General features: G+C 45.2%; 2 protein-coding genes across 3 annotated transcripts in view; one reads left to right on the top strand and one right to left on the bottom strand.

The window, feature by feature from the left end:
* Positions 1-7,778, bottom strand: part of FGD1 (FYVE, RhoGEF and PH domain containing 1) — a 40,758-nt gene extending 32,980 nt beyond the window's left edge. The window contains exon 1 of the mRNA XM_082717490.1: positions 6,685-7,778. Coding sequence (XP_082573616.1) covers positions 6,685-6,991 — 307 coding nt within the window. The 5' untranslated portion in view covers positions 6,992-7,778. The remainder of the gene's footprint in view (positions 1-6,684) is intronic.
* The window catches only part of GNL3L (G protein nucleolar 3 like), a 74,533-nt gene continuing 61,700 nt past the window's right edge, over positions 6,629-19,461 (top strand). For both annotated transcript variants that reach the window (XM_082717495.1, XM_082717492.1), the window contains exon 1: positions 6,629-6,759. The gene's annotated coding sequence lies outside the window, so the exon portion shown is untranslated. The remainder of the gene's footprint in view (positions 6,760-19,461) is intronic.

Below are 19,461 nucleotides of genomic sequence, written 5' to 3'. Positions count from 1 at the left end.
GGACAAGTAAGGCCCGGCTTAAGAACACTTCCCCGCCCCCACCCTCCAGCCACAATGGTTTCTTGTCTGTTCCTCGAAAGTGCTCTCTTCCGCCTGGGGCTCTGACACACGTTGTTCCCATGGCCTGAATGGCTTTTCCGCTTTGCCTTACCTCTGGACTCCCATTTATCTCTGGAGTCTCAACTCAAGTGTTCTCTTTTCCCTGCTTACCCCCCCTCATATGTTCCTGCAGCATCTGTGCTTAGAATTACTTGTCCTGTAGATCTTCTCTGCTAGGAAGAAGCTCTGTGAGTCCAAGGATTATGCTTGTCTTGTTGCACACCAAGCACCTTGCATGGGGCCAAGCACAGAGTCCATCTTCAGGAAATGTTTGTTCACTTTCCCTTATCTGCCAAATATTTATTACCAATGTTATATGCCAGACAAATGAGATGATCAGGTCCCAGGGTTATAAACGGGGAAACTAAGGTCCTGAGAAAGTAGGTCCGGGGGGCACAGTGCACCAGTGGCAGAGCCAGGAGCCCTGAGGCTTGTTCAGCTACTGTCCTCCATCCTTGTCTTCAGCTCTGTGTCGGTCTTGAAGCACATTTTGGAGATGTGGTGCCTTCCAAGTACAAGGAACCGGTATTAGAGCCCCGAGAGGCTGGACTTAGTGCTCCAAGGATGTCTGCTCTCTCCAGAGGAGGGAACATATCTCTGCTGGGCTGGCCAATGGCAGACTGTGCTTCCTGCCCTCATTCCAGACAGGTCCTAGCCCCAGCCAGCCAGGATCCAGCGAGCTCCACATCTCCCTAAGGCATTTAGCTAACTGGCCCCCAGAAAGCCATGGTTGGAGTCTGTCTTAGATACAGCTGCCACTCACCTTTGAGGAGGCAGGTAGCTCCAGCCAGGCCATCCTACAGGAACAGAGGCACCTGAAAGGGCCGAGAAATGGGGATGCCAACCACCTGCACCTTGGAAGCTTCAATTCCTTTAGTTCTGTCTGGGGAAGTCCTTTCCCCAGCTATCCAGAGTCTTTTTATTTTGTTGTGTTTCTTTGGAAGGCCCCGGCTGACTGAACCAAATCTGGGTCTTTTCCCAGACACTCCCTCAGAATCTCAAATGGCTGCTCTCCAAAAATCCCCAGCAGAGCCCACCCCTGCCTCCTGTCATGAGCCCCCTCTTCTTTCCATGAGCAACCTCCTTCTGTGACCTCTCGGGATGCCCTCAAAAGGGAGAACATCAAGAGAGCCACAGGAATTTACTTTGCCCATGTCTGATTTGTGTTTCAGGAGTATTGCATCAGCTTTTTGCAACAGCCACTAGCCTGGGTATCTGTGAAATGGGTCTCAGCTTTACACAAATGTGCTTTAAAATACTGCCCTCCCTCCCCAAGGAATTTCTAAGGTAAAGTTTGGGCACATGACGAATGACCCACCTGAATGTGACTCTGCTGACCTCAATATCTGTGTCTTCAGGGATGGGACTGGCCCCCAGAACCTTACACACTTCTCCCCATGAGCTATTTTGTGATCCACGGTATTCATTGGTGGTGAGAATTCCCAAACACCTCTGGCCCAGTCCTCTCTCTTTCGAGCTTTCCAACCTTACACCCAGACGCCTGCTGGCCACTTCCACGTGGATGTCCCCCAAGGCTTTCACACTCAATATCCTCCCTCAAACCTGCTCTTTCTCTTGCAGGTAGATGGCCCCAAACCCATCCACTGGTCACTGTAGCTGGTTTCAGACAACAAACCAAACTCATCTTGGACTTCTTCCTTGGTCTCTACATCCAAGCCACCACCAAGGCCTGTCCGTGTTAGCCCTGAAATGTCTCTCAGATCTTATCGTCCTTACCTATTGCCATTACTCTAACTCAAGCTAAGATCACCTGTCACCAGGATGACTATGATCCCCACCTGCCTGTCTCCCTGCTCCCAATCCTGCATCCCTATCATTCACTCTCCACATGTAGCTATGGGGATCTCCCAAACACCCACATCTGAGCCCATCATTCCCCTGCTTAATAAACCCTTCCATAGTTCCCCCTGGCCCTCAGGATAAAGTTCCTTTCCTAGCCTTATCCCTTACTCCTCTCAATACACTCCCAGTTCCCAGCATGCCCCAAGCCTCAGTACCCTTGCTCCCACTGAGATTCTTACCTGATCTGCCCTCCATGTTCCTCTTAGCTCTACAAACCTTGCTGACACCCTTTAGAGCCCTCGCTTTGGGCCAGGCCCTGTGGTGGGTGCTGCTGATGCCAGGGCTTCTCCTGCCCAGAGTCCCAGAACTGCAACTGCTTTCCAACCTGAAATGCCAAATGGCAGCCACTCACTAGAGTTAGGCATAGATGGTAAACTGAGGTAGCTGGTGTTTGTGCATATGTGAGTGAGGGGTTGATTCATTCCCTTTAGCTTAGATCCCCTGCCTTCCTTTGGGGTTGGGAGGAAAGGAGGTAGGCCCACATAAGGTCCTAAGGAAAGGGCCTCAGAAGGGAGGCCTATACATCTTCCTGGCTCTAATCATGTTGATTCACCATAGGACCATGAATAAGCTGCCTCTCTGAGCCTCCACTACCCCAGCTAAAAATCAGTTCCCACTCTAGGCTGTGCATCAGAATCACCTGGGAAGCTTTAAAAATAGATTCTTGGATTGCAACCCCAAGATTCTGGAGCTCTGAGGTGGAGTCTGGGAATCACATTTATTTTTTCAGAGTCAAGGGGGGATTCTTATGTTTACCCAGTTTGGGAAACCCAGAACTAGATGGTGTCCAGGGCCCTTTCTGGCTCCCATTCTAACTCTTGGAGTCTCTGATGATGTCCTAGGCTCCAAATTAGAGGGGAGTCATCCCTATTGCGGCCCCCCTCAATTGCCTTAGTTCTCCCACTGCCCACGAACAGACTCTTACATTAGATGCAACTATTTTGACTGAGACAGGCCCCAAGCTACCCCCACCTAGCATCCAGAAGGATATTCTAGGCCTCAAAACTGAGGAATAGGGTAGGGTTTCCCTCAAATCTCTATGAGCAAACCTAGGCTGGGGACTCCATTCTGACTCTCTGAAAGCCCTCTCTGGCAACTTTCCAGGTTTAAATAACCTGGAAAATTGGTGTAAAAACAATTGCCCTCCCCCCTAGCAGAAATCAGGTAAAGAGAAAGTACTTTGAAGAAATTGAAGGTTTTTCACATGGATAAGATATAACTACAGTGGACCCTTGAACAACATAGTATGAACTGCACAGGCCCACTTATATGTGGATTTTTTTCAATAAATATAGTATAGTACCATAAATATATTTCTTCTTATGATTTTTTTTTCTTTTTTTAAGGTTTATTTATTTATTTTAAAGACACACAGAGAAGGGGAGAGTGTGTGTGCAAGTCAGAGGAGGGCCAGAGGGAGAGAGAGAATCCCAAGCAGACTCTGCACTGAGCACAGAGCCCAATATGGGTGGGGCTCAATCTCACCACCCTGAGATCATGACCTGAGCTAAAATCAAGAGTCAGATGCTTAACCGACTAAGCCTACCCAGGCGCCCCTTCTCTTCCTTATGATTTCTTGATAACATTTTCTTTTCTCTAGCTTACTTTAAAAGAATTAAGTATATAGTACATATAGAAAATGATTTGTTATTTGACTGTTTATGTTATTGGTAAGGACTCTGGTCAAAGGTAGGCTATTAGGTAGTTATGTTTTTGGGAGTCAAAAGTTATACACAGATTTTTGACTGTGCAAGTAGGGGCATGGGGGCTTATAATCCTAACTCCCCCATTGTTCAAGCATCAACTGTATTATTTTTAAGCACCCCCCCCCCCCACCAGGTTCGGCCACTGGTCCCTAAGGGTGGTGATTCAATACAAGCCTCAGCAGTCTGAGGGAGGAAGTCGGCAGGCACACAGAAATCTTAGCATGTGGACTAAAATGTTTCAACCCTTTAATTGAGAGAACTCTCTCTCTTTCTGTTTGTCTGTTTCTCTTTCTCTCTCTCACACACAGATACACACCCTACAACCACCAACCCTACCCTCTTTGGGCCAATTATAGGCGAGTTCTGTGGAGAGAGAAGCAAGTCACTTGTGCCTAAACCTGGGCCAGCTGGGCAGTGGGGGAGGCAGGCCTCTCACACCCCATGCTGCTGTGAATCACATGGCCCAGCGCCTGCTTTGCCAGGGCCTGAGTAATTCCTCCGCCTCCTCTTCAGAAGGTTTTCCCCTTATTTTTTAAAAAAATTAATTTTATTCTGCAGGCTTCTCACCAGTATCTCATAGACTCCTCAAGGCATTCTCTAGATGAGGAAATCAAGGCTCAGAGAAGGGAAGTCACTCAACCTGGGTCACACAGTGAGTCAGCTAGGAATGGTTGGTTGGGAAGCCAGGTCCTTCCCTAACACTCTTCTTACTCCTAATCCCCATTTGGAGAATTTATCTATCTATCTATCTATCTATCTATCCATCTATCATCTATCTATATCAGCCATTTATATTTATATATAAAAGACAGCCACCAATTACAGACACAGGGACTTGATTGCCAAAAAGAATCCTGGAAACTTTGTTTTGCTCTTTTGGGGAGGAAGGGAATAGTTCAGGATGGGTATTGTGATTGGTAATTTGTCAGGTTTGGTGGAGTGGGAAGACAACTCGGAATCACCACTGTGGGAGCAGTGGCAGTATCAATCAGAGGCTAGAGACCAAGAGTCAAGACACCACTCAGTTACTGACTCAGACCAAGAGCATCTGGAGGGCGGGAATTCTGCTATCCTTCTCTTAGACAATAGTTACTGAGGGCCTACTATGTGTTCCCTTCATATCTGTTCAGGCATTTGTCCAGTGAGGATTTATTAAGCACCTACTATATGCTAGGCACTGCTCTACTCACTGGGGGGACACAAGACTGAACAAAACAGATACAATCCTCTTGCCCTCAAAGAGTTCACATTCTAGTGGAGAAAGATGGGCAGTAAGCAAGTGGACACATACAATAAGATAATTTCAGACTGTAATAAGGGCAAGGATGGAAGCTGTGACGGAGACTCACAAGTGTCCTCCCCTCCCCCCGCACCAAAGTGGTCAGGGAAGGTCTCTTGGAGGAGGTGACATCTGAGCTGAGACCTGAAAGATGAGGAATAAGCCAGGTAGGGCACGGGGGAAGAGCTGCCAGGCAGAGGGAAAAGCAGATGCAAAGACCCTGAGGCGGGAGTCATTGTGGCATGTTTTGGGACTTGAAAGAAGGTGCTACAGTAGGGCAGGCAAGTAGCCTGCTCCACACAGTGTCTGTCAAGAGGTGTTTGGAAAGCCAGCAGGAGCAACATGCAGGGCAGGGTGTTAAAGGCCTCTTGTCAACTGGATATCTCCAGCCCACACTGAGGGAGCCCCTGGAAACTCCCAGAGGTTCCATGACTAGCCCAAGGTCACAAAAGCAGTAAGGGGTACATCTTGCCAGTGCTTTATGTTTCATTTACTGCTAACTGTGCTGGACCACAGTCCCTATGGAGCTTGGGGATGTGAGCCCTGTGTGTTGGGGGTGGGGGTCCCAGGGGCTCAACAGCTCTGTCAGTGTTGCCCAGTGGAAGGCAGACCAGAAATACACTGCTCGTTCTCTGTGGCTCCTGGGCCCAGGTCCACATGGGATGTCCCCAGATGGGGGTGGCCCTGCTGGACGCCTCAGACACTCAAGTCTGTGCAGTGCAAATGCGTCTCCAGGCAGTAGTCTGTAGCCCCAGCCCGACCTAGAGTGGCTCCACCTCTGCAAATCCAAGTTCAAGCATCCTGATTTCTTTTCACAACCATCCTTGCAGCCCCACCCATCTACAGCCCTACTACAACTGGCTGCTGCCCCCAACCCCCTCTGCTCTCTCCCTACCTATCAGCCCTTCCAGCCCTCTCCTCCCGCTTGATCCCCCAGGTTCACCTCCTCCACCTATCTTGTTCATTAGCACCTTCTACTCCCTTCTTCCCTTGTCCTCCTGCCACACACACCCTGGCAAAACCCCAACCTTGGATCAATCCACCATCCCTCTTTTTTTTTTCCACTCATACTCCAGAGCTGCTGAACAGTAGAGGAGAAAATCACATAAGCAGAAGGCTTGGCATTACTTTCATGGTCTCCAGCCTCAGTTTGGGGAAAGAGAAAGACCACAGATTTTGGACTCAAATACATCTGGTTTTGAATCCTGGCTCTATTCTAGCTATGGGACCTTGGGCAAGTTACTCAACTTCTCTGGGCTTCGGTTTCCTACCCTACAAAATAGGGCTAATGGTACTTCACAGGAGGTTCCTGAAGATGAAATGAGAGCCCATATAAAGCACCCAGTCCAGTGCCTGGCACAATGTAGGCGCTTAGCAAATGGGAGACTCCTTTTCTCCTATTTTCCTAAACTCCGTTCCCCCTACCAAATTCCCCTTACTGCCTTGCAATTCTGACCGTTTTTCTTTGAGTGCTCCCTCTCCCATTAGTCTCAGCAGATAGATAAGAAGGGGGTGGGGAGGATTGAGGGGGCAAAGGGACAGAGAGAGGGGACCGCGGACAGAGGCAGAAAGGACTGGACGGAAGAGGAGCGAGGGAAGGGGGTGGGGGTTGAGAAGACTCGAAGGGCCAGGGTGAGCGGGCCGGCTCCGAGGCGGGGCTTAAAGGGCCCGAGAACAAGAACCTGCTCCCAGTACCAGGCCCATGGCTCGGGCTCCCATGCTCTCTCGATCACTCACCAGGCCGGGGCTGTGAGCCCTCCAGGTGGTAGGAGAAGCGCAGGGCCCGGTGGTGCTGTGGACTGGGGCCGCAGGGTAAGACCCGGGGGCCTGGAGCAGCGCCCAGGCTGGCGTCTGAGGGTCCGGCACACTGGGGATCCAGGGGGCCGCCGAGAGCGGAGCCTGAGCCCCTAAGCACCGGCAGTCCGGGCTCGGAGGCTCCAGGATCCGTGTCGACACTGACCGGAGGAGCGGCGCCGGGGGCGTTCGTGGTTGGGTGTTCGGTCTCAGAAGGCCCGGCGCCCCCCTGGGCTCGGTGGCCATGCATGGTCCGGGCCTGGGCGCGGGGCCCGGGCTCCCCGCTTGGCTCCAGCTCCTGGGGCGGAGGCGCGGGCGGAGGAGGCCCGGCGCCCGGCGGAGCAACGGCCTCAGGCTCGGGGGGCGGGGCTGCGGGCTCAGCCCCACTGCGGAGATTCAAGCCCCCGGCCCGGGCCCGGGCCAGCAGCTGTGGCAGCAGTGGCAGTACCAGCAGCAGCCGCGGCCACCGCCGCTGCCGTGCCAGGCATCGCCGGCCCGGGCTCTGCGCAGGGATTGGGCTCGGCGGGGCCCGGGGCCCGCTGAGGAGCGCTGTCTATGCGGCAGCGGCTGGGTGAGGTCGGGGGGCTGCGCTCGGCGCGGGCTCTCTCTTAAGACGCAAGCCACTTCCGTGGCTCCGGGGCGAGCGGTCGGTCTGTTCGGTGTGCGGGGTCCCTTTCTCCCCAAATGGGAATCGATCTGGGCTCTTCTGACTGGTCGGAAAGGGTTCTTCCTCCCGCCGCAGCGGAGGCTGGCGGGCGGAGGGGAGGGGAAGGGAGGGCAGGGCAGGGGAGGGAGGGAGGAGAGGATGGCGCTGGCTGGGGGCGCGCGTGTGCGTCGCGCGCTTGGGCTGCGGGGCTCGCCCTCAGCCAATCCCTCTGGACGATGCTTCAGCCGCGGGGGCAGGGTAACAGCTTCGGCCTAGGTCTCCACCGCGGCGGGCAGGAAGGAGACGGAGAAGGGGGATGGGGAGGCGGGAGCCTTCGGTGAGGCAGCCGCAGCCACAGCGGCGCTGGGACCCAGTTACCCCAGCCCCGCCCCCTCGCCCGGGATTCGCTCCTGGCTCCGCCCCCTAACTCGGACCCGCCTCGCTTCTCCCTGTGACCGCCCTCAAAGGTCCGCCTCCCCCTAAACATTCCCCTCAGCTTTCGTTCCCCATCCGTCCGTGGTCCCACACAGGCTAGTCTCTGGGCTCAAACCCCTGATCTGTCTTTCTGTTCCTTTCCCAGGTCTTCCTCTGTCTGCTCGTCCTTCAGTCTCTTTACCAGAAACCTTTCCACAGGTTCCAGAATCTCCCTAGTGGTTGGCTCATAGAGGACTTGTCTTTGATACACTTCACTCCGCTCAGACCAGACCTTATGGTCCTTAATTTGGCTACTCTTTAGCCAAAAGCCTCAGTTTTCAGAATTGTTGCATCTGCCTGGCAGTATCCCAACCTTGGATCAGTCCGACTGTCCGCTTTTTCCATGCCTGTGCAAAGGCAGCTAAACACTGCTGGAGAAAACTATTCAGTCTCACAGATTCGTGCCACTATAGACTCATGGTCCCCAGCATCTACGAGGTCCTCAGTACTGATCTACAGCTCTACTGTGTCCCTTGGCTGCTCTTCCCCCCCATGCTCCACAGTGGCCCTTTCAAACTTCCCTTCTCCTCAAACCCACAGCTTTTCCATTTGCCCCCAAGCCTCAGCAGATGACCCAACCTCCTATTTCACAGAGTAAACAGAAGTCACTGAAAGTAAATTCTGGACTTCTTGCTATCAAACCTACAGAGTCCTTGCTTCTTCCCATCATCATCTAAACATATTCATGTGGGTCTCTTCCATCGGAAAACATGTAAACAATTGCTGGAAATTCTTCTTCTCCAACCACCACCTTATCCTCTCCATAAGCTTCTCAAAAGACTTGCCTAAACTTAACTCTCTTCATTTTCCCACTTCCCACTTATCTTTCAACCCACTCCAATCTGCCTCCACTACTTGCCTAATAGTGCTCTCTCATCAAGGTCTGCCACAGCCTACCTCACAAAATCTAATACAATCTTTCCAGAGGTTATCCTACTTGACTTCTTGGTAGTATCTGGCACTTGTGACCACTCCTTCCTCCTTAAACCACTTCCATGACACCACACTCACATTTTTCTTCTACTGCCTTGTTCAAATTCCTCTTTACTTTCCAGGCTCTTCTTTGTCCAACCCTTAAATTGTGGTGCTCCTTGGGATTTGGCCTGAGCTCTCTTCTCTCCTCTCTCTGTGCTCTTTCCTTCAATTATTACATTTGCTCCTGTGGCTTCAATTATCATCTCTTTGCTGATGACTCCCAAACTGATACCTCAATTCCAGATATTTCTCCTGACTGACACATTCAACTGGTTATTAGAGAGCTCTATCTGAGCACTCCAGAAACACCTAAAACCTCAGTTTTTTGTCACCTCAAGGCATCCTACTCCCAACCTGTTTGTCTTTCTTTGTATATTACTTTTGTGAATGACTCTAGTCAAAGCAGAAACCTGAGTTATACCCCTGACTCTTCTCTCTCCTCCACCCCCGTGCAATCACCAAATCTTGTCATTTTTACTTCCCAAATATCTTCCAGATTTATTTATGCAGTCTCTTCATCTCTGCTGACACAACCCTAGTCAGCACCATGTCTAAACTGCAATACTGTCATGGTCTCCCCGTTTCAGTCTTGCTCCCTGGAATCCTTTCTCTACACTGTAGGCCGTGTGATCTTTTCAAAAGGTAAACCAACTCCTATCACTGTCATGTTTAGAAACCTTCAATGATTCCCCACTGGCTCAAAAGGAAGCCTATCTTCTTCAACAAGGAAGATTAAGCCACACCCTTGATGATTTATTTGATGCCTGCCTACCTCTCCAGACTTCATTCTTAAGGCTAAGTTGAAAGTCTTTGACCATTCTTTAGTCTTTCTAGCCTCTGAGTCTTTGTATATGCTGTTGCTTCTGTATAAAACCCCACATTTCCCCAATTCTACTTTATTTGTTCTTCAGATCTCTGCTCATTTGATGAATGTCCTTTTGAGCACATACCATGGGCAATGATGAAATAGTAACTTTTTTGTAGATAATTCACATCTCTCAAATGCTAAAATACCCTACATTGAAAAGTTTTAAATTTGGGATTGAGGTGGTATGATTTAAAAGAAGTACTCTGGCTGCTGTGGATTGGATTGGAGGTGGGCAAGATTAGAAACCTACTGCAATCAGAGATAATGGCAAGTGGACTAACGTGGTGGCTGTGGAGATGGAGAGATGTAGATAGATTTGGGAGATATTTAGAACTGAAAGGGGTTGGTGTGGTGGCTTGAGGAAGGGAGGGAGAAGAAGGCATCTTTGATGCCTTCCATGGATCTGATGTGGGCTAGGTCATTCATTGAGATGAGGAAGACAGAAAGAAGAACAGGTTTTCAGGGGGAAGACCAAGGGTTGAATTCTACACTCCCTTAAGATAATCAAGTGGAGAGGCCGAAGCAGGTAATGGTATATACATCCCAAGGGAGAGGTTTGAGTTTCAGATATAAATCAGAGTTGTCACTATAGAGATGGTATTAAAAGCCACGAGAGAAGAGGTCAGTGTGAAAGAGAAAAGAGAAAGGAGGATAAGCCTTGACTGAGCTCCAAGGAACTTCAACTTTAGATATTGGGAAAAGGAGCAGGAGATGGCAAGGAGCCCGAGGAAGAGATAAAGAGATGGGGATATTACTAGGTTGTGTTGGAGATTTTTAAAAAGAGTACTGAGAAGTCAACTAAGTTGAAGGTTGATAAGGGTCCATTGAATATGGCAACTTGGATATTGGAAGTGACCTTGATAGCAGTTTTGGTGGAGTGGTAGGGGTGAACACCAGAATGGATGAAGAGGGAATGGCTACACCATTGGTAAGAGTGTAAATTGATACAACCACTCTAGAAGAAGCTGGATGTTTTCTAGTAAAGCTCAGTGATGCACATACTCTATGACCCAGACTTTTTAGGTATATATATCCTAGAGCAGTGGTTCTCCCTGTGTGGTCTGGGTTATCCTGGGGGCAGAGGTGGGGGCCAGGGAGCCAAAACCATAACGCTAGTAAGGTGTTATTTGCTTCTTTTACTCTCATTCTCTCAAGATTGTAGAGTGGAGTTTTCTAGATAACACAACAGATTGAATTCAGACCAGATATGAGAATCCAGCTGTCTTCTATTAAGCCATAACATAAAGAGATGTGCAAAAAACATAAATAGTTCTTTTCACTGAACTATTTTTGTTTTGGAAAATAGTTATTTTTCATAAAATATGTTATTTATTTGAAAAGATGGATTTATTGTTGTTATTTAAAATTTAATATAGTGAAACTTTTGTAGTTTTAATTTCTAATGCAGCAAGTCTCAACTGATACCACATTTTGTAAAAGAAAGCTCTTTGAGGTCCTGCAGTGATTTTTTAAAAAAAGGTTATTTATTTATTTGAGAGAGAGAGAGCCTGTGCAAGTGTGTGGGGAGGAGCAGAGAGAGAAAGAGAGAGAGAGAGGGAGGGAGGGAGAGAGAGAACCTCAAGCAGACTCAGGGCCCGTGTATGGGGTGGGGCCTCAATCTCATGATCATGGATCATGACCTGAGCCAAAATCAAGAGTCAGGTGCTTAACCTACTGAGTCACCCAGTAGGTTAGATAGAACATCATCTATCCATCCTCCTCCCCCCGCCTTTTAAAAAGATTTATTTATCTTGCAGTGATTTTTTAGAATATAAAGGAAGTCCTGAGATAAAAAAAAAAATATATGAGCATTGCTTCCTTAGAGAAATCCTACAAGAAAAGCCTGTATATCACCAAAGCCTGTTAGTGATAGCAAGAAATGGAAATGAGCATGGAATGAATAAATTCAGATATATTTATATGATGGACTAATATAAAGAAATGAAAAATGAATGGACTCTAGCTACACATATCAACATGGATGAAATTAAGAAAACCTAATGCTGATTCAAAAGAGTCATAGAAGAATATGTTTATATAACATGAAAAACATGAAAAATTATGCAATATATGGATACAGTTGTATGTTATAAAACTATACAGAAAAGCAAAGAATGAAAAATGAAAAATTCAGAACAGTGGTTACCTCAGGGAAGAGAAAGAAATGTGACTGGGGAGGGTTACCCAGGGGGGTTTGTCATTGAAAATGATCTGGTTTTCAAGCTAGGTGATGGGTACACAGATATTTATTATTTATTCAAGTTGTCTATATATGTAGATTCTAAAATATATAAAGTATGTAATGAAAAATAAAATAATTTAACAAACAGTAATAATTGTGTAGAGTGCTGGTGAGAGTGTAGTTTGTTACAGGACCCTCCCTGAGATCAGAGGGAACAGAGCACCACCCTCATCCCCACTGAATTAGAGCTAGGTGTATAGGCAATTCCACTGAGAAACTTGGCTGTGAATGGGAACAGAGCCCAGACAGATAAGGTGATGGTAGGAGGAGGGTCAAATAATATTTTTTTAAAAGATAGGAGATACTAGACTGTGCTTGTTTGCTGTTGGGAATGGTCCAGTAGAGAGGGAGAGGATAAAAATGCAGAAGAGAAAGGGAAAGGAGGGGGATCTGAGGCAAAAGGGGGAGAGGTCTTCAGGCCACTCATTATAGCTCGTAAGTATAAGACAAGAATGAACACAGTTACTGGGAGGTTTAGAGAGATGGCAGTGGGAAGATAAGGGCCTAGTAACCATTCCTGATGTTCTATCGCTCCTATTTTGTCATTGAAGCATGAGGTAAGGCCATTTTCTACAGAAAGAATAAAAATATTAGACTTTCTTAATAGCGTGGTGGATAGAAATAAACTAATAAATTTAGATAGAAATAAACTACTGTCGTAGTTTAACTATAAACTATGGTCGATAGAAATAAACTACTACTGATAGTTTAGGTATGAGCTGTAAGATTTAGGGCATTTCAGTTCTCTTGCAGAGTAACAAATCCTTAGTACTCTTTGATTTTTCACTGATTGTTAAGCAGGGCCTTAGAAGGGACCTGTGCAAATAAGGGGTCCTGAACCTTCACTGACTTCTGTGTAAATCTGCCTCTGGCCTCTTTGAACTACCTCCTCCTCCAGGAAGCATTCTCTGATTGCCCCAGGCTGGGGTTCTTCCACAGTTTATTACTGCCACTCACAGGACTTTTTCAAGTTTCTCTGAGCTAGTCAGGTTAGTCTTCTTCACTGGATGGAGGGAGCTACAGAGGGGGAGGAGTCAGGACATGTGCACCTTGGCTCAGCAGGCTTCCATCAGTGTCAGCAAGTCTTCGCTGAAGCATGTGTGTGTCATGGTGGTCAAATGTGTAGACCTTGAAACCATGCAGACTAGAATTTATTTGTACTTCAAGTGCATGGTCAGGGAAAGATTCATCTTCAATCCTTGGCTCCTGAAATACTTTTGCCATTGGACCTGGCTTGGGCTTCACTCCTAGTTCCTCTGTGTGACCTTGGTCAAGTTACTCAACACTCTGAGTCTCAGTTCCCCATCTGTAATAATACCTACTACATCAGAGTTGTAAGGATTCAATGACAAAATCCATGCAATGCATGTACATTTTCTCTGGGACCTAATGCTTAAAAAACACTAGTCCCTGCTATGAGTGGGACTATATTGTGGGTAGAAGATACAGTAGTGAATAACAAAGACCAGGGCCTTGCCTTCCTAAGCTCATAGTCTAGTGGGCACCATAGTGCCCAGTGCCAGCCCTGATATATCCAAGAGACTTGTAAGTTGTTGGATCAAGATGACTTTATCTTTGTCTCTATTTCTTTCTTATTTTTTACTGTCTCCCCAAGTTCAGCATCACTGTTGGCCACCTCTCAGACACCCCTATCTCTGTCTACATTTTGCTTTCTCTTGTCTCTCTGTTTACATCTCTCTGGTGGTTTCTCGTTCCTGTTTCTCCTATTCTCTTTCCATCTCTCTCCTCTTCTTGCTCCTTTTTTTTTTTTTTTTTTAATATTGTGTATGTTGAGGATTGCCTTGTCTCTATCCTGTTCTTATCTAACTTATAGTTCTCAGCTTGGTCTGAGTCTCTGTGTTTATAATACCACATTGCTCTACCTCATCTGTTTCTGAATTTCTGTGTGTTCCAGAACTTCTGTCTTTCCTATTTCTCTTTCAGTTTCCTTTGTCTCCTTGGCCTCTTTACTGTCTGCCTTTCTGTCTCCATTACTCTGTCCCTACTTCTCTCTGGTTGTTTCCCAGTTCTCCTCTTCCTGTTTGTACTGCTGCATTCATCTGTCTCTCTTCCTCACCTATCTTTCTCTATTCTCACCTTTATGTTCCATTCTTTCATCTCCCCTCCTCCCCGTAACATACTCTTTGTCTCTGTCTCTCTTACCCCTCTATGTTGGTCTTTTTGCCATTGTTTCCCTATATGACTCTCTCCTCATCTCTCTATCACCCCTTTTCTATCTCTTACCATCTCTCTTATTGGGTTGCTCTCCTCATGTGCCTATCTCTTTTCTCCATCTCTCTGTCCCTATGTGAATTTTATCTGTTTCTGTTTGCATTCTTGTCCCCAGCTCCCCGTTCCTCTGTCTCTCTTCATCACTGACAGAATAGTCAGGAATACTGTCACTGGTGCTAGATTGTTTGGATTCAAATCTTAGTTATGCCTCTGACTTGCTGTGCCTCAGTGTCCTCATCTGTGAAATAGGGTACCTGCTTCATGGCATTACTGTGAGCATTAAATAAACTAACACATGCACAGTTTGTAGGGCCATGCCTCAAACATAACAAACATAACAAATTCTCAAACAAACATAACAAATTCTCAAAAAATGTCAACTGCTACATCATCAACCTCTATTCATCTTTATCCCTATCTCTTTCTGTCTTTGTTTATCTAATCCAAACATCCCCTTCCCATATACCTGGCTGTTATCATCTCTGTGTTCCTCTCAGTCCTCAACTTTTATGTAGCTGCCTCTCTGACCTCATCTCTCTCTCTCCCTACATTCCTGCCCCATTTGTCCCTTTTTCCACCCTGCCCACTCCATCTCTCTGTCCCCATCCTTACTTACTTATCTCTATTTCTGACTATTTACTCCTACCTGTCAGGCCCTATTTCTTTGTCTCTGTCTCTTTATCTCCTGTTATCATTTCTTTAACTGTTCTTCTCCTCTCAAATCTAATCTTTATTTATATATTTACTCCAAAAAATCTTATTCTTTTTTTTCCTCCTCATCTCCTTGTGTTTTTCCCAAGCCTCTCTGGACAGTTTGGATCAGAATTGGTCTGGTAGATAACGTGGAACTATAAAAGGCTTTAGGAGGAAGAAGTAGGCCTGGCAAGAGGCAAGTGGCAGGGTGTGGAATTTCATGGCTCTGCCAAATCCTCCTGAAAGACAAGGCCTTTGAGGTCAAGGTTAGCATAAACCCCTTCAGCCCAGCCTCTTGAAAAAAGACAAAGAATGCTGCAGTTATTGGGAGGACTAGGAAGGGGTATTTTTCTGAGTGAAATTCCATCCGGAAGCTGGAATCCAGAGCATTTCCTGTTGTAATGTTTCTTCCAGACTTGGAGAGTCTGAACTTGCCACGTAGCATGTGCACTCCATGCATATACTTCTACAGTGAAACACAGAGATGCGTACAGAATCTCCACCCCCCCCACGCACATTTAGAGACAGAGACTTTTGCAGAGACATAAAGATGTACATAGAATCACGAACCCTCATAGCTGCAGATACTCTGAGACATTGAAAAACACACAGAATGAATCAACACTGGCAGAGATGCAGACATACACAGAGACACTGAGAGACCCATGGAATTACCCCTTCACAGCTCAGGGACACATACAAATAAACACAGAAAAATAGCTACACATAGAATCATTGCTAATTTCGTTTGAAAAATTGTTTTCTTTTGGTCTATTTTCATATAAATAGAAACACACTAGAGCATCATGTGTAAACATACACACTTACAAAAGTGCACACATTCATATACAATCACGAATTTCCAAAGCAACAGAGAATCACACAAATCTTTGCTTTGCTGGAAGTACAAAGGTAGCCAAACTTCCTCTGGCCCCAAATGATAGACATGCTACTCCTTCAGTGCCCCCCTGTCTATGAAGGCACTAGGCAGTCAAGCCAGAAACCTGACTATTAGGAACTTGACAGAAATAACTAGAAAATGTTGATAAACTTTTATTCTTAGAAAAATAAAAAATGACAAAAATGGAATAGCAAGAAGTAAATAACTTGAATAGACCACTAAGTATTAATGAAACTGAAATGGTATGCAAGGACATCATCCCTTTCCCCCCAAATCCAGGCCCAGATAAGTTTACAGGTGTATTGTGCCAGACTCCTAAGGAATAGTTACTTTTCTTTTTATACAAGTTATTCCAGAAAATAGAAAAGGAGAGAAAGCTGCCCAGCTCATTTTATTAGTTTAGTACAATCTTCAAACTTTGAGTCTAAAACTAGACAGGGATAATAAAAGAAAATTATAGGCTCATTTCAATTATGAATATAGATGCACAGATCCTAAATAAAATATTAGCTAATTGCATTGAACATTATGTTATATAATACATCATATACATTGATCGAGTTTATTCCAAGAATGTAAAGAGAATTCATTCAACCTCAGAAAATCTATCAATGTAGTTTGCCACATTAACAGACTAAAGGAGAATACTCATGTGAGTATCTCAATTAATGTAGAATAAGTATGTTACATTCCCATTTATGATTAAAAACAGGGAATAGAAGTCAAATTTCTTTTTTTTTTCCTTTAAGTAAACTCTGTGCCCAACTTGAGGCTTGAACTCATGACCCTAAGATCAAGTCACATGGTCTACCAACTGAGACAGCCAGGCACCACAGAAGGCAAATTTAACTTGGTGAAGGTTACATACCAAAACATTACACCATATTTTATACATTTCCTTCAAGACTGCATTTTCTTCAAGATGCATTTCCTTCAAGACTGAGGATAAGACTAAATACTGAGGATAAGACTTAGATACTAAGACTAGATACTTACTCTCACCCACTACTGTTTAACATAGAACTGGAAGTCATGGTCAATACTATAATGGGAGCAAAAGAAGTAAGCTGTATAAGGATCAGAAAAGAATAAATAAAACCAATAGATTCAACAGACATATTATTAGAATTTAAAAAAAAGTTTGTGAGGAGGCCAGGTACCAAACCAACTTATAAAAATCAATAGTATTCCTCCCCCCCCCATTTTTTATTGGGTATAGTTGATACAAAATGCTACATTAGTTTCAGGTATACATCTTGGTAATTTAACAACTTTATACATTATGCTATGTTCACCACAAGTATAGATAGCTACCCTCTCCCCCATTACATTACTGTAACAATATTACTGACTATATTCCTTTTTCTTCTATATTTTTAAAAATTTTATTAACATATAATGTATTATTTGCCCCAGGGGTTCAGGTCTGTGAATCATCAGGCTTACATACTTCACAGCACTCACCATAGCACATACCCTCCCCAATGTCCATAACCCAACCACCCTCTTCTCCCCCCGCACCACCCTACAACTCTCAGTTAGTATTGTGAGATTAAGAGTCTCTTATGATATGTGTCCCTCCTCATCCCATCTTGTTTCATTTTTTTCTTCCCTGCCCCCCAAACCCCCCACTTTGCCTCTCAAATTCTTCATATCAGAGAGATCATATGATAGATAATTATCTTTCTCTGATTGACTTATATCACTAAGCTTAATACCCTCTCGTTCCACCATTGTCGCTGCAAATGGCAAGATTTCATTTCTTTTGATGGCTGCATAGTATTCCATTGTGTATATATACCACATCTTCTTGATCCATTCATCTGTTGATGGACATCTAGGTTCTTTCCATAGTTTGGCTATTGTGGACATGGCTGCTATAAACATTAGGGTGCACGTACCCCTTTGGATCACTACATTTGTATATTTAGGGTAAATGCCCAATAGTGTGATTGCTGGGTCATAGGGTAGCTCTATTTTCAACTTTTTGAGGAACTTCCATGCTATTTTCCAGAGTGGCTAAACCAGCTTGCATTCCCACCAACAGTGTAGGAGGGTTCCCCTTTCTCTGCATCCTCGCGAGCATCTGTCATTTCCTGACTTGTTAATTTTAGCCATTCTGACAGGTGTGAGGTGGTATCTCACTGTGGTTTTGGTTTGTACTTCCCTGATGCCAAGCGATGTAGAACACTTTTTCAATGTCTGTTGGCCATTTGGATTTCTTCTTTGCAAAAATATCTGTTCATGTCCTCTGCCCATTTCTTCATTGGATTATTTGTTTTTTGGGTGTTGAGTTTGATAAGTTCTTTATAGATTTTGGATACTAGCCCTTTATTTGATATGTCCATTGCAAATATCTTCTCCCATTCTGTCAGTTGGTTTTTGGTTTTGTTAACTGTTTCCTTTGCTGTGCAAAAGCTTTTGATCTTGATGAAATCCCAATAGTTCATTTTTGCCCTTGCTTCCCTTTCCTTTGGCGACGTATCTAGGAAGAAGTTGCTGCAGCTGAGGTCGAAGAGGTTGCTGCCTGTGTTCTTCTCAAGAATTTGGATGGATTCTTTTCTCACATTGAGGACTTTCATCCATTTTGAGTCTATTTTGGTGTGTGGTATAAGGAAATGGTCCAGTTTCATTCTTCTGCATGTGGCTGTCCAATTTTCCCAACACCATTTGTTGAAGAGACTGTCTTATTTCCATTGGACATTCTTTCCTGCTTTGTCGAAGATTAGTTGACCATAGAGTTGAGGGTCTATTTCTGGGCTCTCTATTCTGTTCCATTGATCTATTTGTCTGTTTTTGTGCCAGTACCATACTGTCTTGATAACGACAGCTTTGTAATAGAGCTTGAAGTCTGGAATTGTGATGCCACCAACTTTGGATTTCTTTTCAACATTCCTCTGGCTATTCAAGGTCTTTTCTGGTTCCAATAAATATTAGGATTATTTGTTCCATTTCTTTGAAAAAGATGGATGGTACTTTGATAGGAATTGCATTAAATGTGTAGATTGCTTTAGGTAGCATAGACATTTTCACAATATTTGTTTTTCCAATCCATGAGCATGGAACATTTTTCCATTTCTTTGTGTCTTCCTCAATTTTTTTCATGAGTACCTTATAGTTTTCTGAGTACAGATTCTTTGTCTCTTTGGTTAGGTTTATTCCTAGGTATCTTAGGGATTTGGGTGCAATTGTAAATGGGATTGACTCCTTAATTTCTCTTTCTTCTGTCTTGTTGTTGATTTATAGAAATGCAACTGATTTCTGTGCATTGATTTTATATCCTGATACTTTCCTGAATTCCTGTACAAGTTCTAGCAGATTTGGAGTGGAGTCTTTTGGGTTTTCCACATCTAGTATCATATCATCTGCAAAGAGTGATAGTTTGACTTCTTCTTTGCTGATTTGGATGCCTTTAATTTTTAAAAAAGCTTTATTTATTTATTTATTTGACAGACAAATATTATAAGTAGGCAGAGAAGCAGGCAGGGAGAGAGAGGAGGAAGCAGGCTACCTGCTGAGCAGAGAGCCTGATGCGGGGCCCTATCCCAGGACCCTGGGATCAGGACCTGAACTGAAGGCAGAGGCCTTAACCCACTGAGCCACCCAGGTGCCCCCTTTTAATTTCTTTTTGTTGTCTGATTGCTGAGGCTAGGACTTCTAGTAGTATGTTGAATAGCAGTGGTGGTAAT

Source organism: Mustela nivalis, assembly GCF_964662115.1.
Source record: "Mustela nivalis genome assembly, chromosome: X".
NCBI classification, from domain to species: domain Eukaryota; kingdom Metazoa; phylum Chordata; class Mammalia; order Carnivora; family Mustelidae; genus Mustela; species Mustela nivalis.
This window is presented reverse-complemented; position numbering and strand designations above follow the sequence as displayed.